The sequence below is a fragment of the Channa argus genome, chromosome 20 (genome assembly GCF_033026475.1).
Source record: "Channa argus isolate prfri chromosome 20, Channa argus male v1.0, whole genome shotgun sequence".
Lineage (NCBI taxonomy): Eukaryota > Metazoa > Chordata > Actinopteri > Anabantiformes > Channidae > Channa > Channa argus.
In genome coordinates this window covers 17,346,739-17,367,286 of record NC_090216.1, presented here as the reverse complement: position 1 = coordinate 17,367,286, position 20,548 = coordinate 17,346,739, and the positions used below count along the sequence as shown (strand labels likewise).

At 40.1% G+C, this 20,548-nt stretch overlaps 2 protein-coding genes and 1 long non-coding RNA gene across 4 annotated transcripts in view; 2 read left to right on the top strand and 1 right to left on the bottom strand.

Annotated features, from left to right (window-relative positions):
* The first annotated feature begins 1,959 nt into the window (after positions 1–1,959).
* Positions 1,960–2,771, top strand: LOC137106106 (uncharacterized). The gene is made up of 2 exons (XR_010911895.1): positions 1,960–2,293; positions 2,487–2,771. It is a non-coding gene; the product is annotated as an uncharacterized lncRNA (long non-coding RNA).
* Positions 2,770–4,346, bottom strand: cox19 (cytochrome c oxidase assembly factor COX19). The gene is made up of 3 exons (XM_067489116.1): positions 4,160–4,346; positions 3,367–3,478; positions 2,770–3,088 (listed from the first exon to the last, which is right to left on the bottom strand). The coding sequence occupies exons 1-3, from the start codon at positions 4,239–4,241 to the stop codon at positions 2,995–2,997; spliced, it is 288 nt and encodes a 95-aa protein (XP_067345217.1). The 5' UTR covers positions 4,242–4,346; the 3' UTR covers positions 2,770–2,994.
* Positions 4,347–5,068: 722 nt separating this feature from the next.
* LOC137105431 (arf-GAP with dual PH domain-containing protein 1) overlaps positions 5,069–20,548 on the top strand; it is a 31,825-nt gene continuing 16,345 nt past the window's right edge. The window contains exons 1-3 of one of the 2 annotated variants that reach the window (XM_067487611.1): positions 5,070–5,398; positions 15,519–15,646; positions 20,422–20,513. In XM_067487611.1, coding sequence (XP_067343712.1) covers positions 5,308–5,398; positions 15,519–15,646; positions 20,422–20,513 — 311 coding nt within the window. In that variant the 5' untranslated portion in view covers positions 5,070–5,307. Of the gene's footprint in view, positions 5,399–15,518; positions 15,647–20,421; positions 20,514–20,548 lie in introns of both variants that reach the window. The other variant, XM_067487612.1, reaches the window with a different exon arrangement.

Genomic DNA, 20,548 nt, shown 5'->3' with positions numbered 1-20,548 from the left:
AGAGGAGAGGGACCATCCAGCTTGTTATCAGCAGACAGTTCAAAAGCCTTCATCTCTAAGTTGGTTTAGATGAGGTAATAATTAGCTCAGTGAGATCTCTGGGTAAAAAGCAGTCTAACAGGGTTTGGGGCCTTATCGATGACTCTAGCACTGCTGTACGTGGAGATCTATCTGTAATATTTGGGGGGAGGATCTGGTGAATTCTTTCTCTAATAGCTACAATTTTATTCATAAAGAAGCTCATGAAGTCATTGCTGCTCAGACTTAAGGGAAAACTAGGCTCAACAGAACTATGGCTCTTAGTCAGCCTGGCTACAGTGCTGAACAGAAACCGGGGCTTGTTCTTGTTTTCTTCTATTAATGATGAATAATATGCTGTTCTGGCATCACTGAGAGCTTTTTTGTACATTTTTAAACTATTTTTCCAGGCTAAATGAGATTCTTCTCAATTTCTGGAACTTCCTTTCTAACTTTCATGTTGCCTGCTTTAAGTTTGCCAACTACACCATGGAGATCACTGCTTCTGGTTTAATGCCTTCTTTTTCAGAGGGGCAACAGTATCAAGTAGTGTACGTAGTCATGCAGTTTGGTGAACTGGTGTCTAACTTGCCGGTAGGTGTGAATGGTAGCATCAATACTTATCTGTCAGTGTATGTCAGCCGAGTGATAGACTGGTGACGGCTCCTGGTTGTATTTGACCTCCAGCGACCCCCTAACCCTTAACAAGATAGATGATGGATGGATGGATGATATTCTTTCCAAGAGTTATGTGCCCAGGTCAATGCCACTAGCATGTTTGAAGTATGAAGCTTCATATTCAGTGTTGGTTTTATGTGTGTATTCTGACAATATGAGCAAAATTATCTCAGTCCATCCAAAAAGTCATATATCATGTACTACTACACATTTTTTTCTTGATTTCTTGTTGGAGATTGCTTTATATTCACTGATCTTTTGCCACATCTGTTTGGAAGTATATTTGTATCTGCTTGGCCTCCAGCAGCTGCTCCCAAACACACCTGTCACTCACAACTACAAACAAATGCTTAGTTTTTAATCCTTAGTCTTTAGGTTTTAAACCAGTCTATTAGAAGCTGATATGATATATTCTGTATATCGTGCTGTGCACCTTCTGCCCTGCTCTAGGTCGTCTTTATCATTTGCAATTTATTGCGTAATGTATTGCATAAGTCTATATGGCCTAACACTGCCAAGTCACAAATATTTTGTTCATCCAGCTGTGCAGCAGAACAGTGACGTACCCCACCTCCACAACTGTCACCACACATGATTTAACACCAGCTTCACCAGATCAGCCAGTTTCCAGAACCTGGCTCTTCATTATTCACTTCTAACTCGTCTCTACTGTACAGAGTCATGTCTGGGACCGTTTGCTTTGGAGTGTGTCTCCTGTTTTTAACCATGCTGCTGAGCTTTCCTGAGCAAGGTGAGTGTTTTCTTCTACTAGTGACTTCACATTATAGATAGTATGGATTTTTCTTAAAACATGTGCGCTCATACAGTGCAGGGTGAATTTTAGCAAAGCAACAACAGCTGATTTCATCTCCTTTTCTGTTTTCATAATAAAGTCAGATCTTTAAATGAATTCTAACATAAAACAAAGTCAACCCGAGCAAACACATAACACAAGTTTTACATGAAAATCATATTTATTGAGGCAAAAAGTATCCAGAACGTATTACCTACGAGTAGTAGGGTCACATAAAGAACAAAAGTGGTTCAGTCAATATGTGAAATATATGTTATTGAATGTGTATGTGTGTGCTTTGTGGTAGGGAGTCCTCAGTGTTACAAGCCTGTACCAAGAGGTTTTGGACATGTCAGTCCCCCTTGCTGTCCCAGAGCCTCAACGTTCAATTTCAAAGAACCCATTGCTTCCTGCTTTGAACAGAGGGAAAACACATTTTCTAACTGTAGGATACGTGCATTCATGTAAGTAAAATGATTCATTCCACATCTACAACATGAAGTTCATTGTCTTTCTATTTTCAACATGTGAAATGTCAGACAAAATCCCCTCCACTGCCAGTCATGAGCAAACCAAGAATAATGTTTAGGAGAGCGAGTTTTTTTTTCGGAAGCGGCAGGGGGAGACTTGGTCTTAAATGGAGAGCAGAATTAAAATAAATCTCTCAAAGTAAATCAGTCATATTTAAGATTTTATTTGGTTTCTCATCTTCTACTTTACAGCTTTCTCACTGTCAGCAATTCAATATATTGTGTGGACCCAAATTCCAAATGGCTCAAAACAAGATTCCTCAAATTAACGGAGGTAAGTTTGTAAGAGATATTTTTTACAGCTTACAATGTTATAAAGTAATTATTTTAAATAGTTTCTCCTTTATTATTAATTAAATATAATTCCTTACCCTCCAATGTAGCATTTAAAAGGATAATTGTATGAATATCCTAATATTGTGGCACCTCTCATGTTTTACATGAAGTTGTCTTGTTTTGCTCCACAGGAGGGGATCTGTTGCCAAGTTCTCTGAGTGGCCTAAAATGGAGGTGATGCATCATGAGCTTCTAACCAGAAATCTTCACTTTTAACCTATTATTTTCTTAATTTACAACTCACGAGTGTCCTTGGTGTCAACTAAAAAAGGTCTCTTTGACAAAGAAGTTTCAATGCTCGTCACGGCCACCAGATGACACTGTAGGGACGTTAACGTATTTCAAAACGATTGGTTAGAAGAGGATGTTCACTTTCTGTTGCTTCCAGCCGCTCACAATAAATTACTCTAAACACATGGTTTGGTTTTATTATAATTATATATATTTACACATTTAACATATGTACACAAATGGTTGATAAAATTATGTTGAACTAAGACCAAAGAGCAAGCCTTTAAGTACTCTGCAGCTATTCCCATCCCCATACTCAGTCTTTTACTTTGACTCATTAGGATTTGTGTTGTAGAGTCCAGAGAAACAATCTCCTGTGTGTAAAACAGGCAGCACAGATGAAGCAGGTCAGGATTTAGTGTTGTTCTCTGCTTGGTTGCGAAGAGGATCTATCAGGTCCTTGAATCCTAGTTTCTCCAGAGGCTCTTTGGCCATCAGCTGACTGGAAAACAATAAAAATGCAAATTTCTAGCATTATATTACCACCAGGTTAGAATTGGACATGATGAAAATGTCATTAGTAACCACAGTGACGAAATGATCACAAGTCAGCAATTCACGATGTTGCGATTGCAACAAATAACTCAGCCAATTCCTGTGAGTGACTTTGCAATTTAAAACTTCACAGCAGACATCACAATTGCAAGCTCTTGCAGGCTTTTAGGCCGTGACAGTCACAAAAACAAAATCCTGGGGGGACTGAATAGTGTAAATATTCACCGGTCCATCCGGCATTCCAGGTAGTCTTTGGACTTTTGGCGGCACATGGAGTTGTCGAAGTTGTTGTCTCTCAGGCATTTCATAAACTTCTCCTTAAATGCTTTACACTCTCCTGAAACAACAAGAATCCACAATCAGCCTACTTATATTTACATGTACGTCAATGTGTGTTTAATGTTAAACATTATTCTGTGGTATGTGTCTCAACATTCCCAACATGAATGTTAACTGTGATGTATTATGCATGAGGTTTTCAGTTTATACACTGTTTAATAAACTGCTTTTTAATACATTTTTAAAAAGCGGTTTGCAGTTTGACATTATCGGTTATTGAGTGTAGCCTGATGGACAATATTATTCATTTTAAATAGATATCAGACTGCTCCAAAGTTTGCATACAGTCAAGGGGTTTGGATGTTTTCCTGAAACCACTATATGTTTCTCATAGATCCAAATCCCAAACTATTAAATAAGCAACTCATTTTTCTTCTTAGTATGCAGGGGGTCACGTGCATTCTACTCTTAATTATGCGTATCACAGTCAAAAAAAACAAATTTTAAAATGTGAAATTGGAACACGGGTAGCTTGTACCACGTCATAGCACGTCAAGGAGCAGATATTTGTAAAGACAAAATTCTGTGTACAATAATTTGCTGCACAATAGCACGTGTGTCTCGGTTTACGAGAAAGAAATTAAACACCGAAGTTTTTGTAAAACATAATAGAAGAACTAGGCGCGTGTTTTATAAGTAAATCAACTGTTCGTTCCCCCGAGTTGGTGTCGTCTCTTACCCAAATGATCCAGAGGAAAAGAGCCTTTCTCCGGAGGTCGAGGCTGAAATGTCTTCGAGCCAAAATTCATAGCGGTAGACATATTGAAATAAGTTTAAACAGCTTTGTTGTAGAAGCTGATCGTCTTTGGAAAAAAGGCAACAGTTCCGGTACGTGACCCTCTTGTCGCGTGCTTATGACGTTTTGTTTTGGCGCCGTCTCAGCAGACAGACATAATAGAAGAGCAGATCGATACGCGATCTTTTGGATTATGTCCATATAATTTCACGAATTAAAAAAAACAAATCGATGGTAAAACTTAATTAAACCTTAAATGTAATTATTTAAAACTAAGAATTTAATACGTTTGTAAATTGGACACATCTTATGACCAACTACCAAAAAAAGAAGCTAATTATGATCACATATAAAATATAAATATATATATCAATAAAAATAATACACATATATGGATGACCCCAAAAAAGAATAGAATTTTTCATTTTTTTCCCCATTGTAATTTCTAATGTTTAAATTGAATGTCTGTTATTTTCTCTTGTTTTGTATAAGCCTCGATGTATTGGTGTCGTAATTTCAGTCATTATTAATATGGTAAAATAAATACAAAATAAAATATAGCCTTTAAATCAATATTAATTGACATTTTTAGCATGGACACCGGATTTCCTAGAAATTGAGAGGATTGTATATATTTATTTATTTATTTTGTATTTTAATTTAAATTTTTTGTGATCAGTGGCTTTACTTAATCCACCGCTGGATGTCTCTTTCGTACGATATAAGACTGGATAGTTAGGAGACAAGAGAGACGGGCAGGCAAAGACAAGAGGGAGGGAGGAAGGAAGAGGGGGAGGAGGAGGAGGAGGAGGTGAATGTAACATATAGGCTTAATTATTATGCAGCCAGCGAGGCGAAGTAATAGCTGTCACTGACAGAGAGAGAGAGAGAGAGAGAGGGGGAGAGGGGGGGGAGGTTTCCTCTAGCCCCGGATCGCTCTGTCTCATCCAGTCTTTTCCTTCCAGTCTCTTCTTCAGATTGGAGGTGACAGGTGACCGGGCAGTCAATCTGCCTGTCTAACAGACTCCAGCAGCGGATGTTCTTGTGCAGGCTGCTGCCCACCGCGGGGAGGTTGGACGGATAAGCTCACCATGGCGCTGGAACCGGAGGGGAACAACCGGCTCCTGCAAGACGTGCTGGCGAGACCGGGCAACGATACGTGCGCGGACTGCGGCAATCCAGGTAAGTCGTTCCCAAACCCCGCCGGTGTCTGAGGGAGAGAGGGTGCATGCAGCTGCAGCTATTTTAATGCGCGGAAGCTGCTGTGGACAAGGCTGCAACCCAGTGTGTCATCTGGTGCTTTAAAACCCAACAAATTGTGAATTCGCTCCTGATACGATGACATATAAGGCCACGCGGGAGGACGCACCTGAAACACCCATTATGCAGGTAGAATAAGATGCCAAGAATACAGCATGGACTCTAGACTTAGTCTGAACCATAAATACATAAAACCTGGTGATGGTGTACAAAGATATTCCAGCTGTGTCCTAGACAGCTGTAGCTGTTACTCAGAGTGTGTCCACTGGTGTGTTTGCTGGTGTTGTGGTCTGGTCCTACATTGACAGCAACCAACATACAGCTGATTTAGTAATTATAGGTGTTAGAGTTTGTGCCTTACATGTTTGTTTTTCATTTACAAACCACATGGGTGCAGGCATTAACTTTCCCTGGGTCGTGGATTCTCTGTCAGGCAGTCCCCATTCTGTCCATCGTCTCCCTGTTACCCCTTTTACCTCCTCTCCATCCCCATCCCTCCTCCCATTCCTTTCTTCTCACTGAAATGGCAATAAAGAAGTGAGTGGCCACTGAGGCTCCAGTATGGGCCGTACGCCCAGTGCTTGGAGCCGAGCCCACCCAGGATGCCTGTTTCTTGGCTGTGGTTATGGCTCCTCTGAGGACTGGCTGTAAGCGGAGCAGCTTTTTGGAGCCAGCAGTGTACTCGCAGAAAGAAAAATTAGATAGCTTTGTTCAAGTGGAGGACACTTAAAGGGAGGAGGGAGGGATTTGGGGTTTTTTTTTGTTGTTGTTGTTGAATTTGCAGAGAAATCGGCAGATAAGTGTCTGTCATCGTGTTCGGTGTGTGTGTTGACCATAGGAGCTTTTTTCCTTCTTTGTATCAGCAGCTTGCATGAAACAATTCAGTGTATAGGTTGTCTATGAAATCTCTTATGTAAACTGCTGTAAACACATGGTCTCCAACATGATTTTAGCTCTTGACTTTTATTCCATCCGGCATTTTGGTCCAAACGGAAATATCTGAACATCTCCTGGATCAGTTGCCATGAGAACTGGTGCAGGCATTCATGGTGCCCAGAGGATGTATTCTTATGACTTGAGTCATCCTCTGACTTTGGCTTGGGACCAAATACCTGTAAAACTATTGTTTATTTTGAGTGATAATTAACAAATGTTAATATGCTAATATGTTCACGAAAGAAGGTGTTGTCCACATTCAAAATGTCAAAATTGCTGAAAGTTGAAGCGGAGCATCGTAGAGAATGTGGGTGTGGTAATTGTATAAAGATGCAACAATAGTGCACATTTCTGATTGACCATCCAACAAACGATTGTGGTGCAGCCTGCTGCTATGTGGTCAGCACAGTAAAGCTTAAACATGCTAAACCTTAACGTTGTCATTGCAAGCATGTTGCAGTAAATTGGCTCAAATTGGCCCTCTGCCTAAAAAACAGCCTCCCAGACTCATTAGCATTGCAAGAGACCTTTAGCCTCTTAGACAAAATTGACACAGTGATCGATACTCACACAGCCTTTTTGGACCTGTGGGACACCTTATTTTTTGATGTACCAACTGTGATGCAACAGTAAACAGTGCCTCGAAGATACATACACTGTGATTGTTCCTCTGCCGACATTGTTCATCGGCTTGCCTGACAGATATGCCACTTTCACCTTTGCGATCATTAATCAAATTTAGCCTCTGTGACGCAAAGGTGGGACAGATGGTAGCAGCAGCAGCCGAGCAGTCAGAGGAGCAGGTAATTGTAGGGTGAGTGATTCAGCTGGAAAATCACAGCTGGTGAAGTGACTCAGATACTGAGGCGCTTCACGATACACAACTGCTAGAGAAGCTGCCTAGAGCTCAACAGGGGAACGTAGGTTGAATAAAAGAATATCTGTCTGTCTGTCTGTTCGTCTATCTATCTATCTATCTACCAATCAGGCATAACATTATGACCACTTGTGCAATTGTGCAATACAATCCTATACAGCAGCTCTGCCATGTATTCTACTTTTACAAGTTATAATTTCTCAGTTATTAAACTGAAAGTGTCATAAAGGTGATAATTCTACTCTCTATTATTGAGGTCCTTTCACCTTCTCCTGTGAGTTCAGGGTTACCACAGCAGATCATTTGTTCACTTGTTGATTTGGCACAGTTCTTAAGGCCTATGCCTGCACTATCTATACTGCACGGCTGGGAAAGGGACACTTTGAAACATAGACGGGAAGAGTGGGCCGTGAACCTACGACCCTATGGTCAGTAGGCAGCCACTCTACCGACCGACTATTGCCGCCCGGCAGACCTGCTGTATTGGATTGCATTAAATCGCCGGTAAGGTTTTGCCTGATCAGTGTATATATGCATTTATTCTCCTTACAGGAAATTTCAGGAAAGCAAGCGGAAGCAAGGAAATTGTTAGGACACTTGTGTATCAACCAAAACAAATTCCAAAACATAGAACTCCTATGTGATTATGATGAATATGAATTATTAATGCTGGTTCGGCAGCTGACAAGATATTATCTTAGTGGCTTTATGTAAAATAAAGGAACAAATCTCAACACAGCAACATAAACGTACATGCATTAACTGTGGAGGAGTAGTTGGCAGTGAGGTGATACAGGTCTACAGGTGTATAGACTGATCAATGAATAAATAGCGCTAGAGGTAGAGGTGGGAAAGGTTGTTTAGTTTTTTGTTATACGATAATTTGATTATGCTGCCAATGTGTAAAGCCTGTTTATCAGTATTTGTTTTTGTAATATCCTCGTATGCACGAGGATTTTCAGTTGTGATCATGTAGGGATGTAAACTCTGGCACTGGCTGTTACATATTCAACAAAATGACAATATACCCATAGATTATTTAGTTAGTTAGTATCTTTAATGGAGTACTTTTAATCTTATCATCCGGATTACATATAATATGTTACTATTGTACTTAATTGGCGTTTATGTTCATCCAGGTATGTGGAGGTAAGAAAGGAGGCGAGATAAAAACCTCTGTCTCAAGTAGTTCTGTTAATGTACAACCAGGTGCAGCACCATTAATGCCTCTGAGGGCAGGCTGTCCAAAATTATGTACCATATTATACCCATTTGTGTGGCAGGATCTGTTGCCCTTCTGAATTGCTCCCGGGGCCTTTTAACTGCCCCTTCAAGTGTGACTGGAACAGCTACTATAGAAACACTCTAGGTGTGGTCAGACTGTATGTGTGAAACCTTCTTCTATCAAAAAATATGCTTTATAAATGGCATTTCCTTTTTGATCAAGTTCTTTTTTATCATTAGCTTGAAAGAGACTGTGTTAGAGCATGAGGACAGTCCCATCAAGAGTTAATCACTAATGGACGTATTTGCAATAGCCAACAAGGTGACATTACTTATACATACATTTAACTTTATACATAACATTACATGAATCCTGTTCTTGTGTGAGGGTCTGCAGGCCGACGGGGTATAGTCAGATTATCACATCATCAGCGGTGACCGGACCGGACCTCACTGCTGCCTTATCTTCCCATCACAGACACAGCATTCATTAACCAGACAGAAAACCTGCTGGAATTGGTCTGAAATCACAAAGTGGCAACACCGGTGGATTTTTATGCTTAGTCATTCTTACTCTGCCCTACCTTTCCTGTGTCTATCTTCTCTCTGCTGGTGTGCTCAGATGAGACGTTGAGAAGCTGACCTGGGAGCTTATACAGTAGGGTTTCTCTGTAGCTCAGCAGCACTGTGGTTCTGCCCTTTGCTATGGACGCAAATGACTTATTCCCCCTAGAGAGGAGCCTCTGCGGTCCTCTGAGGTGAGAGGAAGGTGTTTGTACAACAGGAAAAACAGCAGGTGGAACGATGAGATAGTCAGAGGTTTACCATAGGCTCCTATGGCCTGACTAGTTTTAGTATTCACTAAAAGTTAAGGATTGGACAGTTAGCAAAAGACAAATTGAAAAGAAAAGGTTTTGAATTGACGTGGTTGTGTGACAGCTCTTGAATAAAATGCCCGGCCCTGTTTCTTTTCAGGTTTTTGATTCCTTCACTTGCAAAAAACAGAAACAGTCACGTTAGAAAAATACTACTGTATGTTCTTCAGGTTGTCTTCCCATCCGTCTGTAGGACTTTCCCATGAGGTTAGAGGACACAACTTGAATGAAGCAACCATTGTTTGCGTATTAAGTTTCATGTGTCCATTGTCTAAGACAGAATTTGAAAGAGCATCATCTAAACTTCGTTCCCATTGCCCCAGAGACACCACAGGCGACGGCGCTCAAAGAAGCACTGCTAAGTTTCCCACTGGGAAGCTCCCTAAGAGGGGAGTCAGAAGTAGGCCGGTAAATCAATGCAGACGTGGTCAATGTAGACATGTCTGTGGATGAAAGACGTCAATGTTTTTTGACGTGGGGAAAAGAGTATTTGCTGGCAAACTGACAGTTTATCGTGTCTTCCAACAATGTCTTGCTTTATATTTACACCCTTGCACATAGGGATTCACAGTCAGGGGCTACCCAGTGAAATGATAGTCTTTTACATCATCCCCAAAGTGACTCCACTGGAGTAATTTAGGGTTATGGTAAGTATAGTGGAGCAAGCCCTTGATACACAATTAGAGAGACTTTAAAATCAGGCCTAACATGGATATAGATAGAAATCGGTGCAGGGAGACTAATGCTGCAGCTTTATGGGCTAAGCTTCCCAACTGCGTAATCTACAAGCTGTATTTTCAATGAGGCTGAATCTCGGTCATCAACAGTTAAAGTAGGCAAGTGCAGTACTATTATCAATATGGTACTGAAAGTTACATCCTGCAATTAGGATTCACCATCAGAGAGCATCACATGCTGAAGCTTTTAGGTAGGTGTCAAAAGGCCTTTATATCTTTATATCCTTTGGTTTTAGTGTTAGAGTTTCTGGTGTGTCTGCATTTGGGAGAACATTTGTACTTTTAACAGCTAAGAGTCGGGACGAACTGGATGAACTGTTAGTCTAATCCAGATGAAGTGTGATGTCTTTCCTATTTGAGAGTAGGGCTGAATGCGACAGAGACCGCAGTGCGGAGAATTACTTTCAGCAGTTCCAACAGTTTCTTTTCGTTTGATAATGACCAATACCTAGAGACCGAAATGGTTTTGAGTCTCATGCCAGCGCTGGCTTGTATTCCACATTGTAGCTTTAACAAATGCTGAGATGGATGGATGCCATAGCACTGTAACACAATTTTTTTTCATTGTCACTTCTAGTCACTTCACAAACTTCTCTACACTCACTCTCACTGTTTTCTGTTATAAGCGGGAGATGGGAGTTTCCAGATCAAGTGTGTGCTGGCAGTTCTTTCTAACTTGCTTTGTCATTTTCAGTGGTTCATGTTTTCTTCATATAAGGCCTTACAATGCAAATACTGTAAGCATCAGGAAATGTCATAATCCCCAAATCATCCCTCAGCACTCTCTCTCTCTCTCTCTCTCTCTCTCTCTCTTGGCATTTTAGCACTAAGGGAGTGAACCTTATATCCCAATACCTCTTTTTCCCAGACTGAATACAAGTACCTACGTTTGAGTACTTGTCAATACCCACACAATTACTAAACTGTTTTGTTCAAGACATTTCATCAATTCATCAATTCATTGCAATTAAGCAAATGTTGTAAGAATTGAAATGATCGTACGTTCTTACTTTGTCATGAATTATCTTAAAACTGCTCTAAACCACAGACATTTTTCCCACCTCTACCTACCTGCAGTTTAACATGGTATTGGGCGCAGTATGAGTACGAATACATAAAGCCTGATGTTATATACTGATATCTGCATTGGGACCTCTGTACTATGCCATTAAAAAGTACAAATATGAAGATGGTGCTGACAAAATGTTGCACTTCACCTTTACTGATATCCTATATTTAGAAAAGAAAAACACTCAATTTAAAACAGTTTTTCTTTATTACGGCTCTTACCGACCACATCTCCAAGTGTCACACAATACGCTGAGCCCCCAGCAGCCCATCCCCAGCTGTGCAGTATCAGCCCCAAGCCCAGTAGAAATTGGGGAGGGTTGTGTCAGGAAGTGGAACAGATATAAAAAATGTGTCAAATCAACATACGGACAAATGATTTGCTGTGGTGACCCTGAAGAAGCCTGAATCTTTAGAAACTAAATCTTTCATTCATTCATTAGATACATCAGAATTATGAATTCCAGAAGGATGTCTAATGAGTATACTTTATATATGCATACAGTAAAGTTTATAAATTCCATTTGAGTGTTCAGTCTCTTAGAAATGATAAAAAACTGAGCCTCAAGCATGTTGGACCTTTTAAAGGCCTTTATCAAGTTACAGTTAAACACGGACTGAATAAAATGGAAGCCTGTTATTACTGCTGTAGAAATAAAAGATTTTTGTGTGGCTGAGGGGTTTAATTGAGACACGAGAGGTCCTCAACCTCTGGTGGCCCCACTGTTTAGTCATTAACCCCACCTATGATGCAGCCGCTGACAGACTGATGCTCACACCTACAGAAATACAAATGAACAGTGCAGATGCAGAGAAATGTCTTCAAATGCTCCTTTATTCATTTATCCTGCATCTGCCCTGCAGTTATGCTGCAAGCACTTGTTTCTTCAGCCTTGTGCGTTGGAATCAAAAGCTCTGTTGTCTCTTCACCCAACAAGCCCTGTAACACCAACAAAACTATTTTTTGTTTTCTCAACAAGTCCTCGGAGATGAAGCCGCGGTGCAGCAGCACTTCACCAAAGTCAGAGTCACACTACATTAGGAGCCTTGCATCTCCTGTTTGCTACAACTGTGCATCTGCTGCTCACAGTAATTCTGATGAGAAACATCTACGTATACGAGGAAGCCCAGTGTGTGTGTGTGTATATGTGTGTGGCTAGTCAGTCATGCGGCCACAATAATCTCCATGAGTGCAGTTTTTTTTTCTCTGTAAGGCCTGAGTCAGACAGCGATGACCTCACCGGTAAGTGGCTGTGTTTTTGTGTCAGCAGGGTTTTGTGTGTGTGTGTGTGTACATGTGCTTGGGTCATCTTTGTGTATTGTGTTTGATGTTTGTTGATAGAAACGTACATAGAAAGGAAGAGGTTTGATTGCCCCACGTTAATTTTTAGACCATTTGTGCTTGATCTATGATTTAAGAAGGAGTAAAACAAAAAAGCCTATTTGTCACGGGTTAAAAGAGATAAATCGAGGGGAGGCTGATTCCAGTAACACCCCCAGGGGATCTTGCAAGCTCACATCATCTCTCTGCATGTTAAAGAACCCACACTCCTCTCTCGATTCCCTTCCTCAGTGCCCCCCCCCACACACACACTGTATCCCTTAGGTAACTCTCTTCCTCCATCACTTCCTCATCTCTAAAGCCTTTCTTCTCCCCAACTGTCTCGGGCTCGGTGTTATCTACATCAATGCATTGTGCAGTCTAATGAGGACACAGGAACGCAACGAGTATTATTAATGTTCTTTTGCCGCCTTCCATCCTTCACTCTCACAGCCCTTGTATGACTCCCTTGAGTATTACACACTCACTGTCTGTGCCTGCATGCATGTGTGTATTCACATGTCTGTGGTGCACCAGGCTGAGGCTCTCCTTGTGTGAGAAATGTCAGCTTTAGAGACGGAGAGAGCGAGTGAGGTGGGGACAATGTGTAAAGAAGATAATGTGGTGACTTTTTAGGGTTTGACGGTTGAGGACGTGGCACTCGCCTATACATGTTAACACTGATACGTACAAGCTAAAATAACATCTTTGTGTCAGGCATTATTTATGATTTAATTCTCAACTATAAAATCACTGTACACTGCTCTATTCTTAATTTGGTCCCAATTTCTATCAAAGCAGTAGGAGGTGTCCCATTAAGAGTTTTACACGCACGTCTTGTCTCATTAGAGTTGTAGAAGCCACATGGGGATTTTTTTTGTTGCAGTACCACATCGACCACTGGGCGACATTGAATTGCAAAGGGTTGACGTACGACGCCATATTTAGCTTTTATAATACATCTATGAGGTGCACGCAGAGCCAGAGCTGCACACGCACCAGTGCAATTTTCCCGTAATAGTTTGAAAATGCCATCAGGTCCCGTGGTGCTTTGAGTTAAATAGTACCTACCTAGGTTGATGCTTATCAGGTATCATGTTTTCCATGTGCACTATTGTCGTGTAGTTACCGTAGCAACGACTCGGGTGTCTTCAATGGACGCCCACTCACGTAACATGGCTATTTGGTTTAGCTTAATTCCTTTTTAACTTATTATCTGCATTAGCTTTGTATTTCTGTTAATTTACTAATAAAATACACAAGTGTAATAGACAGCATTTACCTTTTAGGAACATTAATCAGTTTTACATATTAAATATATGTGTATCTCAATTGAGCTGATGTTTTAGAAGCTCTTATGTTGACACAATTTCTTAGTGGGAGATACAGTAAGAAATTTTATAGATATTCAGTAGGATATTCCAGAGAACTATATTACAAGTTGGAGGACGCCAGTGTAAACCTTATTTTTTTTCTACTCTGCCACTCAGGAATGTTTTATACGATGTGATGTGAATGCATCCAAAAAGCTACTGCTTCATGCTGTTTTTCTTTGCGTAATGATAAATTTAATAACTTAAAAGTTGCATGCTGCAGCTTCAAGATTAGATATTGATAGCTGATAGCAAAGTTTCAGTTTCTGTATCTCTAAGAAATCACAAGCAGGCAGTTTCATACAGATACACTCACTAGTTGACCTCCAGTTTGTAGTTTAGATAAGCTCACACCTTCTACCCACACTTACATCTATGTGAAAGCAGATGGCTAGGAAAACAATACCCACTCCGTAAGACAACATGTAAAAACTAATAAACATCCAATTTTAAAGACTTCATCGATTTCTTTTAATCCTTATAATACTGTTTATAAAACAGGACTGTTGCCCAGTACATGAAATACAAGTTTAGCACATATAGTATTTCAGCTTTGGCAGCAGATATATTTTCTTTTCATATCCATTGAATGTTGAACTCATTATTATCCGTAACTAAACCCAGCAAATGTCACACATTTCCTTAATTTTAAAATCTAATCGTGTGTGTACAAACTTCCGCTGTGTTTCTATGATTATAACACTTACTTCCTACCAATACAATTATTTCTAGACTCTAATGTGCATTTGTATATCAACCTGAATGTCTCGCATTCTCTCTTCTTGACAACTGCATTTGCATGGACAGAATCAAAGGCTGTGTGTGATACAATGACTCAAATGTACCTTTGCTGAACACCCACGGGTGCTGCTGCCGTGTCACGTTGCACAGAAAAACCTTCTTTTTGCCTCTGAAACAGACTCAAAGTGTTTAGTCACATGCTCGTGTTGGCAATAAACAGCATATGGTATGTTTAGAGGTGATGCAGAGGTGTGTGTGTGAGTGACATTTGAGTAATTAAAAAAAAAATTCTTTTGAAGTATAAAACCACGGATATACACACAAATGAAAGTGTGAGCATGCAGCATTCCATCTTTGTGTGTGTGTGTGTGTGTGTTTGAGAGATAGTGTCATCCCTGTATATTCAAGTCCGGTGATGCCACTAACCTGATAACTACCTCGGCTCAGTTCTGATCCGATCTCCGGCGGTCTATTTCCTGTCAGTCGGCTAAATAGGATTTCCCCAAAATCACATTTCGCTGCCCTGCTCTCCTTTATGAGCAGGGACACACTCAGCCAGAGTCTCTTGTAATATTTGCTTCATTTACTTTGCTGCTATTACCCCTTAACAGCACCAGCATCAGCACTTTCAGTATTTATAGCCTGGACCTTGAGATGCTGTTCTCTTTGTTGCAGTGCCTTTGTGACAAGATTTCCTCACCACTCCTCCTTTATCTCCCCTCCATCTCTTTCTCTTATCCTCGTGTACCACTTTGTCCAATTTCATTTCCTCTCATCTCACTTTCTGCCAAAACTCACATCATCTACGTTCACCTCAACGCTTGTTCTCCTTACGTCATCTCTTTTTCATTTCCCACACTCCTTCTCTGCACTATCTGTCTCTCCTGCAGAGCCAGACTGGGCGTCGTTGACTTTGGGTGTGTTTGTTTGCCAGGCCTGCTCGCTCCTTCATCGGAGCATCCCCCATATTAGCAGGGTCAAGTCTGTCCAGGACACGTGGGATGCAAGCGAAGTGGAGGTAAGACAGTTGGCAAATACAGAGTATAGTGCAAAGTCCCCACTGATATCAAAAGCATGCAAATATCAGTTTCTCTTAGTGGATTGCTGATTTTGATATTCGGCTGTTCTGAAATTATCCACCCAATTCCGACAGTGAAAGGGATACGCTTGGACACCAGCAAGAATATTTTAACATCTTAAATATTTTAATATCGTAAACCTCTAAAGTTTAATTGAGTTTTCCACATTAAATTTATCAAACTGTCAACAGAACAACAATTTCCCCATTGGGATCAATAAAGTAGTTCCCAAAAAACAAACGTTAAAAAGCAGTATGGCTGTGAACAGTTCGCCATCAGAGCAGAGCTGTAAAGTCACAGAATTTAAAAAAACTGGTTTCCTATGAAATTAGATTATTAAAAATTGTATTGCATAAACAAAGCAGTCGTTGGCATATAGTAGATGAGAGTGGTCAAGCAGATGTGGCATTTAAAAGAGATGGATGAAAGAATATTATGAAGTGCTGTAGGTGCAATGGAGGATGTTCACCTTGGCAAACCTGCATTAAATGAAAAAGGAAATGCCTGCAAACTAACTCAGACTCAGAAAAAATGAAATATTTTCAATCTGACATGGATCTTTGTCAGGTCAAACTTTTCACCAAGATTTGATTAATGTCCACGTCACATTGCAGAACTGTCGTCTTTGAATACATTTCTGGCTTGAGTATTATTTTTTTGTCATTTAATAGTATGCACCTGTGATGTGCCTATATAATTTAAAATTCCTGCATTAAATCCCATTACAACAGTAAATTCCTAATACAAAATAATTTGTCAAACTTTATTGTTTATTTTGGGGTTTTATTTGATTTCTGTTCCATATTCTAATTACAATGAAAAGATTATGCTGATTCTCAAGTTAAACAAGTGTTTTACGCCATATGTATAAAGACAGTTTATCTCTTCACTATACATACAACAATCTGGACTGAAAATTAGATTTACAAACACTTAAATGTTCCATCAAAGCAATAGTTTATCATTTTGGTCAATATGCCTAATGTGGTTCTTTGTTCAAACCACAACATATAAGTGTAACAACTCTGGTTTGGAATGTATTAAAAAAGAAATAGCATGTTAAATAGTTTTAATCTAATTTTAGCAGCGGAATCTGTTTGTCTCAGATTATTGGTATTAATCTAGTCAAAAAGCACATAAGCTTTTTCCCAAAATGTTTAACTATTAAATAACAAAGATGTAGTTTGAAGCCCATTGAGGTCCAGTGAGAGGTGCAACTTAACACATGCTAATAGTGAAAAAAAAAGCAACTTAATATGTGCTATGCACATATGTTCAAAATAATGGAAACTGAAACTAAATCCCAGTATGACTTGTGTATTAAACTATTGGTTGATTTAGTATGCAAACAATACAGACATAAATATTTAGAGTCATGTAAGTATGGAGCCCATGATAACTCCAGAACAGTGCCATAATATTTGTGCTTTCTATCGAAACATTTTCTAACACTATGACAGTGACAAATATATCAGGACGAGAAGGAACATCACTGAAATAAAGGCAACTTTAAAACAGTCCAAGCAGATCTACTGCCGACACATAGTGAAAGTGCAGATCTTATAAACGAAAGGTGCTGGTTGCCAGTTATTTTTTGCATTATGGTCGAAGAGGATTTAAGAACTGGAGAGCAATAGATTACAAGTGAAACAAAGGATTAATTAGATCTGGCATAATGTAGCCAGTATCAATATGCTGTAGTTAGGTGAGGGTATCACACGTTTAGTGATCTTCACTAGACGCTGACCTCTGAACCCCCTTTGGAAGTAAAGCATATTCTGAAAGAGATCAATAAAGTATAATTCCATTAGCAAAGCTGTTTACACCTATCTCCTGGGTGTAAAAAGAAGCTGAGCTGTTGCCCGCCTTGCAAACATGGCCATTTCAGAGCTACACCTGCAATAAATTTGAGTGCAAACTGTGCAATATTAAAATGATAAATGCAGAAAAGCATACTGGTTAAAATCCTGGGCTCTGCAGGGGACTCGTGGAGCTGTAACTTGAATGGTTGGTGTCAGCACCAGCACTGGGTGACAAAAAGGAGTTTGGGGAGGTGATGCTGATGTGACTCATGAGGAAAACCAGGAGGATGTAGATGAAAGGGGCAATAATTAGGATGTAATGGGTATTTGACTTGTGAGGAGAGCAGGGAATAAAAAGGGAGGAACAATGGACCCAAAAAGAGGCAAGAGTAGATGAATGGCTGTCTACATTTGATTGCAGCGGAAGAAAAAAAAGATTTGTGAGGGCTTTGTGTGTCTGTTTGTGTTAATTTCCACTTCTGTAAGTGTAGCACTGGGAGACTTCAGAGCCGATGCCAGGCATTATTGTTGAGACTTATGGAGATGCTGCAGCCCCATTGCAACGCAAGATCCACAATCAGAGGCACTGCACTGTAGTCACAATAGTATTCACTTTATTAGCTGAACCTGGCTAATAGTGGATGAGTTCTACATGTGACACAAATGACCTACAGGGGCACAGTAATAATGCAGGTAGTTTCTCTCTAAACACAAATGGAAATTGTGTACCTTTCAAGACTGTCAGTCATCAAAGGGGCAGCATTAGCTCAGTGGGTAAGGGAGTCGTCTAAGGGTCAGTGGTTCGATCCCCAGTCTCTGGGCAAGACTGAACCCCTAACAGCCCATTTCCCTCCCCAGCTGTGCAGTGCCGGTTCAAGCCCGGTAGAAATTGGGGAGGGTTGCGTCAGGAAGGGCATCCGGCGTAAAAACTGTGCCAAATCAACATGTGGACAATGATCCACTGTGGAGAAACTGAACTCACGGGATAAGCCGAAAGGACAAAACAAAAGTCTTGAGAGGTGCACAAGAACAGTTTGGAAGAGTTCGTTAAAATAATACAAAATGGCGAAAGAACATTAGAATAATGTGAAATAACAGATTTAAAGATGGAAATGTTTTTTATGTCTGGAAGAAAGTTGGAAACTCACAATGGTATATTAGAGTGTGTACTATTGAGTGGTTTCTTGATTTGTAGCAACAAGATGTGTGACCAGTAAAATCAGGGAGCGCGTTGGTCACTTGTTTTGTTGGATACATAGCTCAATAAGGAAAAAATAGATAGATAGACCCCAGTCAGTTTATATGATGCTATTGTTGACAGGAAAAATGAGGCTTACAGTATGTTGTCTCATTTGTTGTTGTATCATGACTATCTGGTTCTATTACACAGCAACTGAATGTATCTCTTGTGGCAAAGCAAACAAACAACCTCTATGTGAAGCAGCTAATAAAAAATCTGGATATTTCCTGGACCTTAAGAAGCCCAAAACTAAGAACTTTTTTTCAGGGGTAGCTCTACAGCTCCAGAACTACATTTACATACTGGTGCCTGTGGTGGAAATGCATGTGGAGAACAAACATTCCCTTAATGTTCCTAGAAAAGCTCCCATGGAATGTGACATAATTATGGTCCAAATCTACGGGATCCATATTGTGAATTTGACATCCAAGGTGTCAAACTCATCAACATTTTGGCAGCAGATGTATAACGTATTAATTTCCGTGACTTCCGGTTCCGGGTAAGGTTTTTGCTTCATTTTGACCTTCACGATAAAGCAACACAGTGCAGCATCTTTTCTAGAACCCCTCAGAGGATTAAGCCAGCTGGACTGGGCTCAGGCATTAAACTTAAATGAAACACACAACGGAGGGAATGAGACCAGGAGGCAGACACATCCCAATGCAGTGAAGCCATTTCCACAATTAATCCCACAGGAAAGCAGGGGCCTTATTATAAACTGAATGAGCTCTATGATACCTCTATTTTCTAAGCCTTAGCCCATTTTTGTCATCTTATTTTGAAGGAATAGTCTTTTATTCTTCCTAGTGTGGTCACTCTCCAGTAGGTCTTCTTTCTTTGAAATGCACTACAATGACTGGTAGTTTAACATGAGCTTACGAGATGGAAGCCTATGGCTGCACATTGCATTTACCAAACAAATAAGTAAATTAGCGACTTTATCTCGTAATTACAAGATCCGAGTAATTGTGACCTATGGATCTGAGAACATTTCAGAACCTACTTTAGAATATTCAGGTTTTTTTAAGATGTCTTCAGTATCACAGTAGTTCAGTGACAGTTTTCAGTACTAACAAAATCCTGTAGATGTGTCTGACGTTATCCCCTACTCACTAAATAGTCTGCTCGCTATTTTGCAGTAGTTAAGAGTTTAAATCTATCCAGTATCCTGCAATGTAACACTAAAAGACTGAAAGAGTATTTAACACGTAACCAGAAACTTTAACCAGAACTTTACATGATTCGACTATGGCTCTTAACCACATCTTGGTATTTAACATGACAATGCAACTTAACCTGGCAACCCTGAAGCTTAGTACTTAACATGACAAGATAAAGAATCAGAAGTTCTCCTGATTGGAGTCTAAATAAGGCTAGAGACAGAAACACCGAACAGCTAAACGGTAGAACCCACCCACTGGGATCAATGATCAACTCAGAACAGGTATGAGAATCGGAGAAATTGGGGATCAGAGCAAAGGACTAGTAAGTTTCCCTACATTACAGTAGGTTTACCGAATACAATGCCTCTAAACTGTGGTTGGTTAACGGCTGTATACTCGCAAAATTTCACCAGACTTCCGCACCCTGGAGAAAGAATAATACATCAGAATATATTTTGTCAAAGGTTAACACTTAACCATCAGCTTGTGTTGATCTGTCTCCTTTTTAGTTGATGGCTGCTCTGGGAAACAATGCAGCCAAGGCCAAGTATGAGCAGAAGGTTCCTGCCTTCTACTACAGACCAACCCACACGGACTGCAAGTAGGTGGTCTTCAATATATAACAAAATCGAACTA

Coding starts and splice junctions, on each gene's coding strand:
- cox19 (XM_067489116.1), bottom strand. CDS start 4,241: ATGTCTACCGCTATGAATTTTGGCTCGAAGACATTTCAGCCTCGACCT. Junction 3,479..4,159: donor TTTTCCTCTGGATCATTTGG/GTAAGAGACGAC, acceptor TTGTTGTTTCAG/GAGAGTGTAAAGCATTTAAG. Junction 3,089..3,366: donor CTGGAATGCCGGATGGACCG/GTGAATATTTAC, acceptor ATTGTTTTCCAG/TCAGCTGATGGCCAAAGAGC.